The sequence below is a fragment of the Phyllobates terribilis genome, unplaced genomic scaffold, assembly GCF_046119375.1.
Source record: "Phyllobates terribilis strain yellow unplaced genomic scaffold, ASM4611937v1 Scaffold_13__5_contigs__length_258822181, whole genome shotgun sequence".
Taxonomy (NCBI): domain Eukaryota; kingdom Metazoa; phylum Chordata; class Amphibia; order Anura; family Dendrobatidae; genus Phyllobates; species Phyllobates terribilis.
The window spans coordinates 110,485,639-110,502,440 of NW_027362773.1; the positions used below are offsets into that span (position 1 = coordinate 110,485,639).

At 43.2% G+C, this 16,802-nt stretch overlaps 1 protein-coding gene across 2 annotated transcripts; it reads left to right on the forward strand.

Moving 5' to 3' along the window:
* The first annotated feature begins 1,348 nt into the window (after positions 1 to 1,348).
* On the forward strand, positions 1,349 to 15,764 carry FIBP (FGF1 intracellular binding protein). 2 transcript variants are annotated; one of them, XM_073659487.1, is made up of 11 exons: positions 1,349 to 1,469; positions 4,235 to 4,331; positions 7,635 to 7,833; positions 8,338 to 8,464; positions 8,565 to 8,665; positions 10,231 to 10,364; positions 10,626 to 10,731; positions 11,399 to 11,462; positions 11,548 to 11,634; positions 13,587 to 13,684; positions 15,580 to 15,759. In XM_073659487.1, exons 2-11 carry the CDS (start codon positions 4,247 to 4,249, stop codon positions 15,647 to 15,649), a joined length of 1,071 nt encoding a protein of 356 aa, XP_073515588.1. In that variant the 5' UTR covers positions 1,349 to 1,469; positions 4,235 to 4,246; the 3' UTR covers positions 15,650 to 15,759. The 2 variants fall into 2 exon arrangements, with proteins under 2 accessions (XP_073515588.1, XP_073515589.1); XM_073659488.1 differs by having other exon boundaries at positions 1,457 to 1,527; positions 15,580 to 15,764.
* The last annotated feature ends 1,038 nt before the right edge of the window (positions 15,765 to 16,802 follow it).

The following is a 16,802-nucleotide window of genomic DNA, read 5'->3' on the forward strand; positions in this document are numbered from 1 at the left end:
TGTGGCATTGACCTGGTCTCTAATCTGAGCTGCTGTTAACCTGCGATTTCTGAGGCTGGTGACTCGGATAAACTTATCCTTAGAAGCAGAGGTGACTCTTGGTCTTCCTTTCCTGGAGCGGTCCTCATGTGAGCCAGTTTCTTTGTAGCGCTTGATGGTTTTTGCAACTGCACTTGGGGACACTTTCAAAGTTTGCCCAATTTTTCGCACTGACTGACCTTCATTTCTTAAAGTAACGATGGCCACTCGTTTTTCTTTACTTAGCTGCTTTTTTCTTGCCATAATACAAATTCTAACAGTCTATTCAGTAGGACTATCAGCTGTGTATCCACCAGACTTCTGCACAACACAACTGATGGTCCCAACCCCATTTATAAGGCAAGAAATCCCATTTATTAAACCTGACAGGGCACACCTGTGAAGTGAAAACCATTTCCGGTGACTACCTCTTGAAGCTCATCAAGAGAATGCCAACGGTGTGCAAAGCAGTCATCAAAGCAAAAGGTGGCTACTTTGAACAACCTAGAATATAAGACATATTTTCAGTTGTTTCACACTTTTTTGTTAAGTATATAATTCCACATGTGTTAATTCATAGTTTTGATGCCTTCAGTGTGAATGCACAATTTTCATAGTCATGAAAATACAGAAAAATCTTTAAATGAGGTGTGTCCAAACTTTTGGTCTGTACTGTATATATACTTTTTTTTTCTTCAAATTATAGGCTGCATGATATTGTTATGATGTCACAATAAAAATTGTCTTTAACCCCTTAAGGACTAGGGAATTTTCATTTTTAAGCTTTTACATTTTTCTCCACCCCTTTCTCCTAGAGCCATTTTTTTTTTAAATGAGCCATATAATGTGCTGAAAAAATGGGGAAAATTCCCAATTGGGAGGAACTAGTGAAAAATAAACACAATTCCAACATTTTTTGGGGGGGTTTTGTTTTACGGCGTTCATTGTGCGGTAACGATGACCTGGTAATATGATTCTTTAGGTCAGGATGATGACGGTGATACCAAACTTGTCTAATTTGTATTATTATTTGTATTATTATTATTATTGTGGCTTAAAGAAAATATCAGAACTTTGTAAAACAAAAAATGTTTGTCACCAGTTTCTATTTTTTTCCCCTTAGAAAAGTTTTTGGAAAACTGATAGAAAAAAAAATAGTGAATTTCACTTATTTGAAGTAGATCTTGAAAGAAACTGTCCCAAACAAGGCACTGTGCAACCAGAAATCTGCAAAAAGACAAGAAATAAATAATGAGAAAAGCAGTCCAAAGGAAAACTCTCTAAAAAAAGTGTCCGCCTCCATGACTCCGTGTGCACATGGCCTTGCAGTAGTTGCGCACATTACAAGACTAGATGCCGCAATGAGCGGTCACGTGCCATAGACAGCCGGGTCATGTGACGGTGACGTCACCAAGGTCCTCTTCTTTAGCGGAGCTGCGAGAGCGGGGAAGGTGAGTGGCGGCAGAGGGAGCAGAGACGGCGCACGTTCGCCCTGTGCGCGGCTGTGAGGTGAAGGGGAAAGCTCCGGGTTTCCTCACCGTCCATACATGACCTTGTTAGTCGTCGGTACCTGCCGTATCACGGAGCCGCCGTCCTGCTTACCAGTGACTATGGATTTCAAAATGTCTTCCTGCGATGTAGTGCTGGCGGCCATTTTCCTGTAGCCCTATGTGGGGTGTGCAGCGGATTTCTCAGTGATGTGGTGAATTGTATTTATGTAGGAGCACCAGCAATAACTACTAACCCACCAATAACTACTAACCCACCAATAACTACTAACCCCCCAACAATAACTACTAGCCCACCACAAATAACTACTAACCCCCCAACAATAACTAGTAGCCCACCACCAATAACTACTAACCCTCCACATTTCAGCTTCACCAAATTGATATCTTCACCATATAGAAGGACCCCATTATCCTCCATATGTGGGAGCCATGAGCCCCTGATATGAGGCCGGGCGCTCACCTTGCTGTGTGGTGACACTCCGCGTCGCCCACCGCTCTGAGCAGGATGGCAAGTGCCGCGCGCTGCCCTCACCCCATACAGAAAGTGTCTATTTCTATAGAATAGACGTGAGCATAAGAAACTGAGTTCTACTCATCTGTCGCTGCCTCTGGTCTTTGTTGATAAGCTGCAGTGGTAACACCACGATCGCAGTACAGGACCGCTAAGCACATTGATTGTCTGCAGCGGTCAAGTGATCGTGATATCATCTCTGCTGGGCTGTATGAGGGCGTATTCCAGGGGTAAGCTGCTGCTTGTTCCTCCTCCTTCTTCCTCGACCTCTTTCTTACTCGATCTCCTCCCCCTTCTTCCTTCTTCCTCCCCCCTTCTTCCACCTACTTCATCCCCTTCTTCCTCTTTGTTCTTCCTCCTCCCCCCTCTTTTTTCCTCCCGCCCCCCCCTTTCCCCCTCCTTTCCCCCTCCCCCCCCTTTCCCCCTCCTCCCCCCCCTTCCCCCTCCTTTTCCTCCCCCTCCTTTTCCTCCCCCTCCTTTTCCTCCCCCTCCTTTTCCTCCCCCTCCTTTTCCTCCCCCCCTTCCCCCCCCCTTTTTCCTCCCCCCCTTCCCCCCCCTTTCCCCCTCCTTTCCCCCTCCTCCCCCCCCCTTTCCCCTCCTTTTCCTCCCCCCTTTCCCCCTCCTTTTCCTCCCCCTCCTTCCCCCCCCTTTTTCCTCCCCCCTTTTTCCTCCCCCCTTTTTCCTCCCCCCTTTTTCCTCCCCCCTTTTTCCTCCCCCCTTTTTCCTCCCCCCTTTTTCCTCCCCCCTTTTTCCTCCCCCCTTTTTCCTCCCCCCTTTTTCCTCCCCCCTTTTTCCTCCCCCCTTCTTCTTCCTCCTCCCCCTTTCTTCTTCTTCCCCCTTCTTCTTCCTCTCCCCTTCTTCCTCTCCCCTTCTTCCTCTCCCCTTCTTCCTCCTTCAGCCTACTTCCTCCCCTTCTTTCTCCCCTCTTCTTTCTTCCCCCTTCTGACTCCTTCTTCCTCGTCCTCCTCCTTCTTCCTCTGTCCTCCTCCTCCTTCTGCTGTTCTCTGCCCTCCTCCTTCTTCCTTTGTTCTTCATTTGGTTCTTGAGATATTAACATTTTTCTTTTGTTTACATCATATTGCCTTGGAGACCGACCACTGCTGCCAGACAGCAGAACATGCGCAGAACTTAATGGTAGTGATGATCAAGTATTTTGGTGTGCTCGGCATTTCATTCATTGTCGCCGCGCCTGCAAGAGTCACGGCTGTTTGACAGCTGTGACACATGCAGAGATAGCCTGGTGAACAGGCAATCTGTGCATGTGTCACAGCTGTCTAACAGCCGTGACTCTTGCAGGTGCGGTGACAATGAATGAAATGCCGAGCACGCCAAAATGTTCGGCGAACAGCCGAGTGTGCTCTCCGGAAGGGTTGGTTAATGAGGCATACTCGATCATCACTACTTACTGGATCTTTTCTATTGAGCTTGGAAGCTGCGCAGGATCACAGGAGCGCCCTGTTTCCTCTTAAACCCGGTCAGCTTCAGTGCTGTGCTTATAAGCTAGACAGCAGCGGTGGTCGGTCTCCTAGGCAGCAAGCTGTAAACAAGTGTCGATATCTCAAGAACGGCTACAAATTTTAAAAAGCAGTAAATTGCAAAAGTGCTTTTATCTACCAGGATGATCTGACAAGATCCATCTATGAAAATGGGAATAACCTTTAATTAAGGACCTTAGCCTCATTTCATTCTCTGCTTTTATCTTTCCTGTCTTCCACCTCTGCTACCTCTTTCCAAAGTTCTTACAATTAAATATTTCCCTGCGTTCGACTATCTTCATTATGTGCAACCAGCCACTCCATGGTCTTATGGCTATGTAAGAAAGTGGCCACATCCCCGTTCTGACATTAGCACCAATCTAACAGTCAGCGCCTGTCCAGTGGGTTCAATGACAACTTGTTTGTGCTGGAATATCTCTTTAGGGGATATGTTCACTTTCATAACAGTCCACCACAATATTGTCACTGTGATCCTAAGCGGCAGGTTCATACTTTGCCCATTTGGTGCAGATTTGTTCACAGCATATCTACAGGCGTTACTTGCAGATTTTGCAGCAGATTTGGTGCTGATGTCTCCTTTTCTATTGCATAGGGGGAAATCCTGTCTGCGGTGTTAGTGTGCGGTATCACGTATGTCTGTATTGTTGCTATCAGATTTTAAAGAGCTGAATTTCTCATCCACAGTTCTCTTTTTACAGGAAACCATCAGTATGGCCAATGAACTGGATGTGTTTGTTGGAAATACCACACTGATCGATGAAGAGGTTTATCAGCTCTGGCTAGATGGATATTCAGGTAGTAATTCCACATGAAAAACTCCTTCATCGGTCATCCATGTTTATTTGGTGAAAAAAAAAATTGCCGAGACAAGGGGCTGATGGATGAGCGTAGTAGATCTTCTTTATGTGATGTCGTTAGCCTTAGGGCAACATGTGACACAAAAATCATTGTTGCTTTGTGACAACTCATCTATTGATTCCCTACAGTGTTGCGTTCTGACTTGCAATCTCCTGCACCACCGAGTCGCAAATGTTCCCTTCCTCAACTTATTTCTTCCTCGATCTCCTCCTCCTCCTTCCTCGACCTCCTCCTCCTTCTTCCTCAACGACCTCCTCCTCCTTCTTCTTCTTCCTCAACGACCTCCTCCTCCTTCTTCCTCAACGACCTCCTCCTCCTTCTTCCTCAACGACCTCCTCCTCCTTCTTCTTCCTCGACCTCCTCCTCCTTCTTCTTCCTCGACCTCCTCCTCCTTCTTCTTCTTCCTCGACCTCCTCCTTCTTCTTCTTCCTCGACCTCCTCCTCCTTCTTCTTCCTCGACCTCCTCCTCCTTCTTCTTCCTCGACCTCCTCCTCCTTCTTCTTCCTCGACCTCCTCCTCCTTCTTCTTCCTCGACCTCCTCTTCCTCGACCTCCTCCTCCTTATTCTTCCTCGACGACCTCCTCCTTCCTCGACCTCCTCCTTCTTCCTCCTTCCTCGACCTACTCCTCCTTCCTCGACCTACTCCTCCTTCCTCGACCTACTCCTCCTTCCTCGACCTACTCCTCCTTCCTCGACCTACTCCTCCTTCCTCGACCACCTCCTCCTTTTCCTCGACCACCTCCTCCTCCTCCTTCTTCCTCGACCTCCTCCTCCTTCTTCCTCGACCTCCTCCTCCTCATTCTTCCTCGACTTCCTCCTCCCTCCTCGACCTCCTTCGCCCTCGACCTCCTTCTCCTCCTCCTCCTTCCTCGAACTCCTCCTTCTTCCTCCTCCTTCATCCTCCTCCTTCTTCCTCGACTATTGGATTGCTTGTCAAACGGGACTCCCTTTGCCATAGAGTTCATTGCAAGTCATAGCTGACTGCAACATGCGTGCAACTTATCTGCGATTCAGCCATTATTTTACATCAAAATCGCAGATCTAAAATAATCGTGCGTCAGCAAGTCGCACCGATGTTTTTTAGTTGCGTGAGTTGTCTAAGAAATGCCGCAGCGCAACGTATCAGTATGTAGTTAAATCAGGCTGGGCTCAGAGGAGCATATGTACAATTATTCAGGTTTCATCCAGGAAAAAAAAAGTTTTTTTTCTCCATATATCATGATATGACATCCTGTTTTTATACTTCATCACTTAAAAAAAATTATACAAGGGAAAATACACTTTCCTATGTCAATAATTGCAATGGGACCATTGAAAAATAGATTGCATGCATCTTTTTCCTTTAACACACACATTGAATTTTAATGGGCTAATCAGATCTGAAAAAAGGAAGAATCAGGTGCATGCTTATATATATATATATATATATATATATATATATATATATATATATATATATATATATATATATATATATATATATATATATATATATATATATATATATATATATATATACATACATACATACATACATACAGTACAGACCAAAAGTTTGGACACACCTCATTTAAAGATTTTTCTGTATTTTCAAGACTATGAAAATTGTACATTCACACTGAAGGCATCAAAACTATGAATTAACACATGTGGAATTATATACTTAACAAAAAAGTGTGAAACAACTGAAAATATGTCTTATATTCTAGGTTCTTCAAAGTAGCCACCTTTTGCTTTGATGACTGCTTTGTACACTCTTGGCATTCTCTTGATGAGCTTCAAGTGGTAGTCAGCGGAAATGGTCTTCCAACGATCTTGAAGGAGTTCCCAGAGATGCTTAGCACTTGTTGGCCCTTTTGCCTTCACTCTGCGGTCCAGCTCACCCCAAACCATCTCGATTGGGTTCAGGTCTGGTGACTGTGGAGGCCAGGTCATCTGGCGTAGCACCCCATCACTCTCCTCCTTGGTCAAATAGCCCTTACACAGCGTGGAGGTGTGTTTGGGGTCATTGTCCTGTTGAAAAATAAATGATGGTCCAACTAAACGCAAACCGGATGGAATAGCATGCCGCTGCAAGATGCTGTGGTAGCCATGCTGGTTCAGTATGTCTTCAATTTTGAATAAATCCCCAACAGTGTCACCAGCAAAGCACCCCCACACTATCACACCTCCTCCTCCATGCTTCACGGTGGGAACCAGGCATGCAGAGTCCATCCGTTCACCTTTTCTGCGTCGCACAAAGACACGGTGGTTGGAACCAAAGATCTCAAATTTGGACTCGTCAGACCAAAGCACAGATTTCCACTGGTCTAATGTCCATTCCTTGTGTTCTTTAGCCCAAACAAGTCTCTTCTGCTTGTTGCCTGTCCTTAGCAGTGGTTTCCTAGCAGCTATTTTACCATGAAGGCCTGCTGCACAAAGTCTCCTCTTACCAGTTGTTGTAGAGATGTGTCTGCTGCTAGAACTCTGTGTGGCATTGACCTGGTCTCTAATCTGAGCTGCTGTTAACCTGCCATTTCTGAGGCTGGTGACTCGGATAAACTTATCTTCAGAAGCAGAGGCGACTCTTGGTCTTCCTTTCCTGGGGCGGTCCTCATGTGAGCCAGTTTCTTTGTAGCGCTTGATGGTTTTTGCAACTGCACTTGGGGACACTTTCAAAGTTTGCCCAATTTTTCGCACTGACTGACCTTCATTTCTTAAAGTAATGATGGCCACTCGTTTTTCTTTACTTAGCTGCTTTTTTCTTGCCATAATACAAATTCTAACAGTCTATTCAGTAGGACTATCAGCTGTGTATCCACCAGACTTCTGCACTACACAACTGATGGTCCCAACCCCATTTATAAGGCAAGAAATCCCACTTATTAAACCTGACAGGGCACACCTGTGAAGTGAAGACCATTTCCGGTGACTACCTCTTGAAGCTCATCAAGAGAATGCTGAGTGTGCAAAACAGTCATCAAAGCAAAAGGTGGCTACTTTGAAGAACCTAGAATATAAGACATATTTTCAGTTGTTTCACACTTTTTTTTGTTAAGTATATAATTTCACATGTGTTAATTCATAGTTTTAATGCCTGTGTGTGTGTAAATATATATATATATATATATATATATATATATATATATATATTTTTTATTATTATTATTTTTTTTTATACACACTAACAATCAGTCAAAGCGTATAAACACTCATGTCTTCATGTAAGGGTTCTCCCGGAATTTTGTTGCTTTTTTGCAGTGAGCGATGCAGTGAATATGCGTCTGAAGAGCGGCATATTAGATCAGACCGGAGCTGGAGCTGACGTCCTGGAGAGTGACACCATGGACCATTACAGAACATTTCAAATGATCGAAAGGCTTCTCCATTACCCACCGAAGCTGGTGCAGCAGTTACTTTTTCAGATCCCACCTTACAAGCAGAGCATGCTGATTGAGCGGTACTACTACTCACATCATCCTGCATATGCATGCAACATGGGCATATATATATATATATATAAATAGAGAGAGAGTGCGGGGGTCAGTAAGGTTTAGCACGTATGGTATCTGAGTCATGTTTTGTAGGCACCACTCAATGATCAGCTGCTATTAGCTTTGTCTATTGGACGTAAACATTGAATAGAGCTGAGCGACACAACACCGTTAAATGTGCATTAGCCACGTATGAGTATGGCAGATCAGCTGCTATTTTCGTTGCGGATCAGCTGCTATTTTCTTATACAGATGATTATTTGTTCTTTTCGGCAGCGGACACTACACATTGAACAGATCTGTGCTGTTCAGCTATATTCAACATTTACATCCTTCTGGAGCTAACAGACCCTGATAGGTGGGTTGCCGGGTGTCAGACCCTCATTGATCAGATACTAGTGACCTATGCTGGGGATACATAATCAATATTGCATGTCCGTACAATCCCTTTAAGGTATGTCTTGCTCCAGGTACTATGCTTTTGATGAAGCTTTTGTGCGGGAAGTCCTTGGAAAGAAACTCTCTAAAGGAACTAAGAAAGATCTGGATGATATAAGTGCAAAGACTGGGGTGACCCTAAAGAGCTGCAGGAGACAGGTATCTGACCGTACTGTATTTCCTAGTCCTATTACCTTGCATCCTCTCATTTATATGTTCTGTTTTTGGCACTTTTTTATGTTTTTTTTCTTCCTTGCAGTTTGACAATTTTAAGCGAGTCTTTAAGGTAGTAGAAGAAATGAGAGGCGCTCTCATTGAAAATATTCAGCAGAATTTCCTTCTGTCAGACAGACTCGCCAGGTAGGTCCCCCAACCTTATATGTTAATAGGGAGAAGTGATATATTCCATCACTCAGTGATTGTAAAGTTCTTGTTCATTCCTATGAAAAAACGTATAAAATAGCTTTGTGTACTGCGGGCAATTTCTGGGCGAATTCAGACGTCTGTGTAAATCTGTCAGAGATCAGACCGCAGTGCACGGACTGGCCGCAGGTTTGCTGACCCAAGTGTGACCAAGCTTCATGTATTTGTCTGATGCTGTCGTGCTCGGGTGGGGGAGAGCTGCCGGCCAGTCTGTGCACTGTGGGCCGATTCGCACGAATGGCCCGAATGTCTAAACTCACTCCATAAAGGCCGGGTGCTACACAACTCACTCCTGCTTCTAGCTCCGATTGCTGCTGTCAATTTATTTCTAAATGGTTGCAATCTGTTTGAGCACCCACAAGGAGCCGATGGGTTACCTTGACAGCGGGTAACTTTTGCTGCCATCTTTGTGCTGCCATAAGAGAGTATTGTCATTTTTACCATATACTACCATACTGAAGTGTTACAGTATATAGTATAAGTGATCAAATAATCGCAGGTTAAAATTGTCTAGGGACACAAAAAAAAATAAAGCCTAAGGCTGTGTGCCCACGATGCGGTTTTTATGCATTTCTGCTGCATTATTTCTGCCGCGGAAACGCTTGGTGCAAGGTCTGTAATGTTCCCCAATGATAATCCGCATGTGCTGTGCACATGTTGCGGAAATTTCCGCTGCGGATTATTGTGGCGTGCTCTGTCCTCGGCGTCCTGCGGTGTTCTGAAAGGACCTGCGGTGACGTCATTTAGTCATCTGATGTTCACGCGACCGCTGACGTCGGCGGTTGCGTGACCTGTCAGCTGACTAAATGATGTCACCGCAGGTCCTTTCAGAACACCGCAGGACGCCGAGGACAGAGCACGCCACCGGAGAGGAGACCGGGGGCCACCGGAGAGGTAAGTATAATGTTTTTTTTTTATTTTTTAATTCCTTTTTTTTTACTATTGATGCTGCATTTAAAGCAGCATTAGTTGGTCACACAATATAAATCTATGCCAGTTGCATGGATTTATATTGTGTGACCAACTTGTCAAGCACTTTTCCAAGTGATGCTGAAAATCGCTTGGAAAAGCGCTTGAAAAATGCATGCAAAAACGCTTATCCCTGGCAGAAAAACGCATGTAAAATCCGCATACTTTTTTTCTGCCAAGGAGATGCTTAAACGCTCATGAAAATTTCTGCATAATTTCTGCATCGTGGGCACATAGCCTAACTTAAATTTCTTTTTTATATATATGAATTTTTTTACCCCCTCCTTTTTCCAATGAAATAAAAAAAAATGTAATATTTTGGTATTGTCACATCTGTAAGTGTCTGATCTATGAAAATATAAAAACCCAGCAAAATAAAAAAATAAATCGAAACACCTTTATTGCCACGCACAATCTGTGGACAGCAAACATGTTTTCCTTATCTTGTACAATCTCCTTTTCATAGTGAATATGGTCGAAGTACATTTCTTATTTCATATTTTCTAAACAATTATTGTGTGTTTGCATTTTAGAGATTACGCTGCAATAGTTTTTTTTGCAAACAGTCGCTTTGAAACGGGCAAGAGGAAGCTCCAGTACTTGACATTTGAGGATTTTGCAATTTGTGCAGAACATCTAATCCAGAACTGGACGTTGGGGGCAGTGGGTGAGTAGACGTGGTACATACAGTGCTACCATAGGTGATGAAAGGAATGACAAATTTAATGCACTTGTCTCAGAGAGGACAAGCCCTGCCTGTATGGGCATATGGATGTCAGAGAGCAGGCTCGCAGGTGATACCATCTGCATTCATTCAATAATAAGGAGGAGAATGGGATTATAAAGGAGAAAAAATATAATATCCATCTACAGTTGGACAAGGCCTCAGTCACGTGGCAGTTCTTATTTCCAAGACTGTTTCCCGCAGATGTAGCAGATGACATGGACATGGATTTGGATAAAGAATTCCTACAGGATCTGAAGGAACTGAAAATTCTGATAACAGATAAAGACCTTCTCGACCAACATAAGAGGTGAGAAATGTGAACCTGTTGTATGTGAGATGAGTACATATGGCCGGTCATCCTTCAACAGGACTGATGGGTTACAGTTGATTTGCTGGTACAATAGTTCTGGTCCATCACCGCTTCCAGTAATGATTCACACCTTTGGCTGCAGAGCTGACTGCTTCCAAAATGTTGTACCTTCAGGTGCTGCGTCACTGATAGGGCTGGACATAATGGCCGGGAAAATACTTAACCGCTAAATTACTGCCCACTATCTTTTGATGGCGGATGGTACTGATCCTCCATTTCTAGTGACGTCTTTTTGGTGTCACCGAAGGAGGGCGAGTTCACAGCTCCCCGAATGTTTGTGCTCTAAAAAATGAACTTTTACTACAGTTCCGCGCTACATCTGGGATCGGAGAAGGCTCCGAACCTGGCGGTTAACCCTTTGATTGCTATGATCTATGACAGAAGCGTGATCAAAGGAAACCGTAGGAAGAGATAAGATCCAGTAGTAGGATTAATTTTCTGTTAAAACTGCGATGTCTTTATCGTAGATCAGTAAAACAACTCTGAATAAATCATGCAGGAGTTAAAAGTCGTAAACGCGTTTCTGAGCTGCGTCCTTAATCATTGAATGACCTCTTAGTGTCAGGCTATTTTAGATAAGTGGTTGCGTTTTTTCTTTTTCTAGTTTGGTCTGTACATCACTTAGAGGAAAAATCGCTGTGTTCCAAGAGATGGAAGCTAATTTTAAGGTTTGTCCAATGTTATATCTATATGGCACAAATGTATGACCCTGCGCTTGTATATGAGCTCACAGACACTATTGCCTCCATACAGACACTCTCTAGGGCCTTGGTGAATATTGGAACAAGCCTTACCCATAACAAAGACTTGCGGGACTTTTTCATCGATCTTGTCGAAAAGGTATTCATTCCTGTTTAGTGTTTGTAATCAGTCATTTACTGACTTCTATATTTATTAGATCGATTTCACACTTCCAGTCATTTCTATCAGTGTTTTTACCATCAGTAGACTTGCATTGGTGAGTTTGATCCGTGGCCAGGATCAAAAACAGACATGACCTTATTTTGTTTGCTTGGTCAGCAACAAACAAAATGGAACATGTGAGCGGCCTCATCATAGACTATAATGGATGCATGTAGCACATGTGAAAGACATGTAACGTGTACGAAAGAATCGGACATGTGAGATGGACCTTACAGGGACAGGAGGTGAAGGTCCAGAGATCTGCTTTCATAGCAGATCCCCTAATCTTATGGTATTATCAGAATTAGCCCCATTAATGACCTGAATTTGGCATTCCCTGCATTTCAACTGCACTCATATAATCCCAATGCAAAAATAAAATATGCAGACTTCACAGTTCACACTGCCCTATTTCATCCGGCAGAATTTTAAAAAAAAAAGCTCCAGGTTTACAAAATTGAAGAGAAAAGAAGCGATTCTGCATGAAAAACAGATGATTTTGACGGTCGGAAAAAGATGCAGTGTGAACATACCCCTTAAAGCATGTTGAATAACAGGAAATCTATAGAAAACTTTTATGGTTGTGTAGCAACTCACTCGGGAAAATAGATAACACACTAAAAACTGCAACTGACCTTGCCAGTTCCCGTACAGCCTAAAGGTCCTGACCTCGCAGTCCCTAGTGGTTCCTGCGTGAACTGAGATAGCCCTAACCACTGACTAGGCATTGGCAACTCGGACCTATGCTGCCTGAAAGGCCGTTGAGCGCTTCATGTTCCTCCTAAAGAACCAGAGGGCAGAGCAGAGTGTAAATTACCTACAGAAAGGAAAGTGTGCTGAAATAGAAAAAGATCCCAAAGTGAGTAAAGCAAACCATGAAATACAAAATAAAGGATTAAGTATATACTGTTAGAGAATATGCCACATACTTCCCAAAGAAACAGAAGATAGGTGCAGGGTAAAGAACATAAACAGCAGAGAGATAAACCCTAGCTGGTCTTTCACTGACTGACTACAGAAGTATGGCTGGACATCCAAATGAGACCATCATCAGTATATACAGCCGCACCCAAAAGGTGATGGGGCAGACAAATGAGTAAATGAAAACACATGTTACCCTCAAAAAACTGAAGCAACGCTAACCGAAACTAAACAGCCAGAGAAAAGGTGTATCTGCTGTGGCTCGGCGGACAGATGAGCCAACCCCAAAGCACAGACTCAAGGGTTCGAACCCAGACGCATGACAAAAACTATTTTAGGGTTTAATTAAATTAGTGATTACTGGCAATTCTAAGTAACACAACGATGCTGACAACTCCTTCCACAGAAAGGCTCAAGAATATTCCTTATTGATAGAGTTGAGCAAAAAGATTTGCAGACCCTGGTCCAGCGGACCCATTGGTATTCCGTGGCCCCCGGACCAGAGCACTGCGAGCCTCCTACGTATTACATACTCTTCTGATTAGTAAGCTGCTATGTCATCATTTTATTTCCGCACGATACATAATGCTGCAACGAATACAAGGTTAGCAGTCTTCTGTTCCGGTGGCCACAGACTACTGACGTGACCACTGAACCAGGATCATGCAAATCTTTTTGCTCAACTCCATGTGACATGGTATAGAGTACAGACAGCAATAGAAGCACCTGCGGCTTGTAGGGATATTAGGGTGTCTGCATCCCTTCAGATCCTACCAATGATGTTTCCATGTTCAGGTTTTCTTTTTTGGGTTGAGACTAAATCTTTGGACTCGTGGCCACCACAAGAGCGATGAAATCATAGTCACACATCAAACTTGGATTTGTCTTTTATTAGGATGGGAAGGCGTTAATGACGGTGCCATGTAATAAGTAACAGATGCCGTTTATTTCTTTTTTTTCTCTTCCAGTTTATAGAACCTTGTAAAGCTTCTAACTGGTCGTCTTCGGACGTTCAACTATTCCTCACTCAGTACACAGCATCTGCTCGCGCTCTCGATGCCTTCAAGTGAGTGTTTTATAGGTCTCGCTGATGTAACCGCAGCACATCCTGTCCTGTCTTAAGCATATTTCACCCTCCGGCACATTTTCATCTCTTTCCTACTATCGCTTCTTCCCTTCCCTTAAATTCTTCAGCAAATTCCTGGACTTTATTACGTAGAAAATTCTCGTCAATTTTCCTGCGTCGCATTTCATTGATGGGTCATATTTAATAGGACTATTCAAGTAGTGAATGTGGGTATGGTGAGTCAAGTCAGCAATCATCTGCAGTATCTCCTAAATAAAGCCAAATCCAGGCGACTGGATCCCAAAAATCAGATCCATAGTCATGCTCTATGGGCTTCACAGAAGCACAGAGGACATGCTATGAACTTTACAGGATACGCTATGGTTTAGAGGCAAGAAATCCTGGAGGTAAGTCACACATTAAAGTTCATTTACACTGCATGATTATCCTAGAAACGCTCATTTTCCAATTAATCATGCAGTCTAAACCGGCCGCCGATCATCTGACATAAGCAAAACTCTCGTTTGTCGGGTAAAATGATCTATTGGTTTGCACAAAAGATCATCGTTCTCGGCAGCACATCGTCATTCGCAAACAGCACCTGTGCTGTCGAGAAAATAGGCTGAACGATCTATCACTGATTGTTCAGTGCTCATTTGAAGCACGATCAGCCTATTATTAAACTCAACAAGCGCATTACAAAAATTAATGTTCTATGGAAGCCATCCATATGGCATCAATGTCTAACGGATCCTGTATGTCTCCCGATCTTACAAGGGCAGTGCCCATGTATAACCTATTTACATAACCCCACAAAAAAGCCCTTTTTAACTGTATTTTGGCTTCTAATATTTTTTGATTAATGTATAAAATCTGATGCCATACGATGTAAAAAATGGACATACAGACTGCATACGGCTGGCAGACAGATGACCATTTGGTTAACAAAAATCATCTGTCTTTTCTGAAAGAATAACAAATGATTTTATATATGTTCTGACCCCGGTCTTTGGGACAGTTTTACGTGTCCGACTTTCAGCAACCGAGTTCAGACTGTGGTGTTTGGACCAGGCGCAGATCTCCTGACAATCTCAACAAGGGTTGTTGGGTTTGGGTCAGGAGACCTGCGTACCGTTCAGACATTGCAGTCTGTAATTGGACTTTGGCTAAGTTCCCACAATGAGTATTTGGTGAGATTTTGATGCTGCGTTTTTTCACTGCGCATCGTGCAGTTCCAGTAAAATTGATGGAATTTATTGAAATCTCATCCCTAGTGTGTGTGTATGTGTGATACATATTTGTGAATATGCATTTTATTTGCGAATTCTCCCCTTAGACTTGAAGGAGATGAGGAAAACAAAGTATATGCGTTTTCAGCACGTTTCTGCAGTGGAAACTCGCTAAAAACACATGTAATCAGGACATAACTTTGATAAAACTTTATAGATAAATGCGAAATAACAGGAAGCTTCCAAACCAAAGCAGTGTAATTTAAAACATGACATATCAAAAAGAGACAAAAACTGCAAAAGAAAAAATGCGATTAAAAACACAAATGAAATCACATTCGCACTCCAGTAACTTCTATTTCAACCAAGGCAAGTGTCTAACACTGGCAAACGCACTGGAAGACTTCCCATCCAATTTGATGTGTATTTTGCACAGAGCTGTGCTACCTTGTATGCTTTCCGCATCCGCCATGTTCGGCCTCATTCAGATGTTTGTGAGTTTTCACTTATGCAAAACAACCGAAAAAGAATTTTGCCAGTTTCGATTTCCGATCCGAGTTTCATCAGCGTATCAGAGCGCTCCGATTTATCTACAAAGCTTAATCTCGTTCTGAAATGTATACATGGTATCACAAGCGACCATATTGACTGTCTGCTTCTTTACAGGCAGCAGTCTCTTTGGGAGAGATACATGGTCACCTTACGAAATTGTCTACTGAAAATGTATCACAACTGATTGCTGTCCCTATTGCACGGTCAAGCTGGAGGCCGCTCTGCGTCATGTATGAGAGCGCTGAGGTCGTCGTCCTGCAATACTTTCTGTATATATGTACATATGGAGTGTATAAAGATAGCATCTTTCTAATAAAGTTATTACATCTGTGTATAATTAAAAAATTGACTGGTGCACAATCAGTCTTCACCTCTGTGGGCACTGACTACTATTTGCTCTAAATTCACATGGTCCGCTGCATTTAAAGGACCAGACACATCTGCAATTTGTAAATACCTACTATGTACATGCTTTGCTGAGGTCGATGTGAATAATAGCCTATGTGAACATTGGGTACGTTCTCCATACAGACCAAAAATACATTCGTCTGATTGCACCTTGAGATGTGGGAGAAATGAAGATTGAGTAAGTTGGATATTTAACATCTTAATCCATTTTTTTTTTCCCTGGAGACCATCTACTTCCAGAAGCGTGTCTCTGTATCTACACTGAAATAAACCTGCACGTTTGGCCGAGACACATGTCTATAGGGAGTACTAACAGGTATAGTGGTGCACAGATATCACTAGTGATGAGCGAGCGTGCATCAACTATCGCGGGTGCTCGAGTCCTCGCCCCGCATGTTTCGTGGCTGTTAGTCAATAAATATGGCTACAGTATTACCGTGTATGGCAGGCAATCCCTGCATGCTTATTGGCTCTCTAACAGCCGAGAAACATGCGGGGCGAGGACTCGAGCACCCGCGATACTCGAAGCTTACGTGAACACGATCGAGTGGCGAACACGATCGCTCATCACTAATCATCACCAGATCTGGACGCTCCTGTAGAATTTATCATTCATTCAATCAACAGTCTGTATATCATGTATTAATATGGGCTATCACCTGAAGCAGAAAGATGGTCACAGAAGAGTCTGCGGAGCTGGAGCCTGCATAATTTTATGGTAATATTTAGATTAAATATTAATGGAAAAGTTTTAGTTTTTTTTTTTTTTTTTTTCAATTGACGTAGATCAGTATGTGGAAAATGGTCACCGACTTATGGGAGCAATGCTGAAGTTCTATTAAATATTACCATAAAATTCTCCAGACTTCAGCTCTGTGTCGCTCGGCCAAATATTGCTCTGTGCTGCTACATCGCAGCGTAATTCAGGT

Excerpts from the sequence above, each read along its gene's own strand:
- FIBP (XM_073659487.1), top strand. The coding sequence starts at position 4,247 with ATGGCCAATGAACTGGATGTGTTTGTTGGAAATACCACACTGATCGAT. Across the intron at positions 7,834-8,337 it reads CAGAGCATGCTGATTGAGCG|GTACTATGCTTTTGATGAAG; the intron begins GTACTACTACTC and ends GTCTTGCTCCAG. Across the intron at positions 11,463-11,547 it reads AGATGGAAGCTAATTTTAAG|ACACTCTCTAGGGCCTTGGT; the intron begins GTTTGTCCAATG and ends GCCTCCATACAG.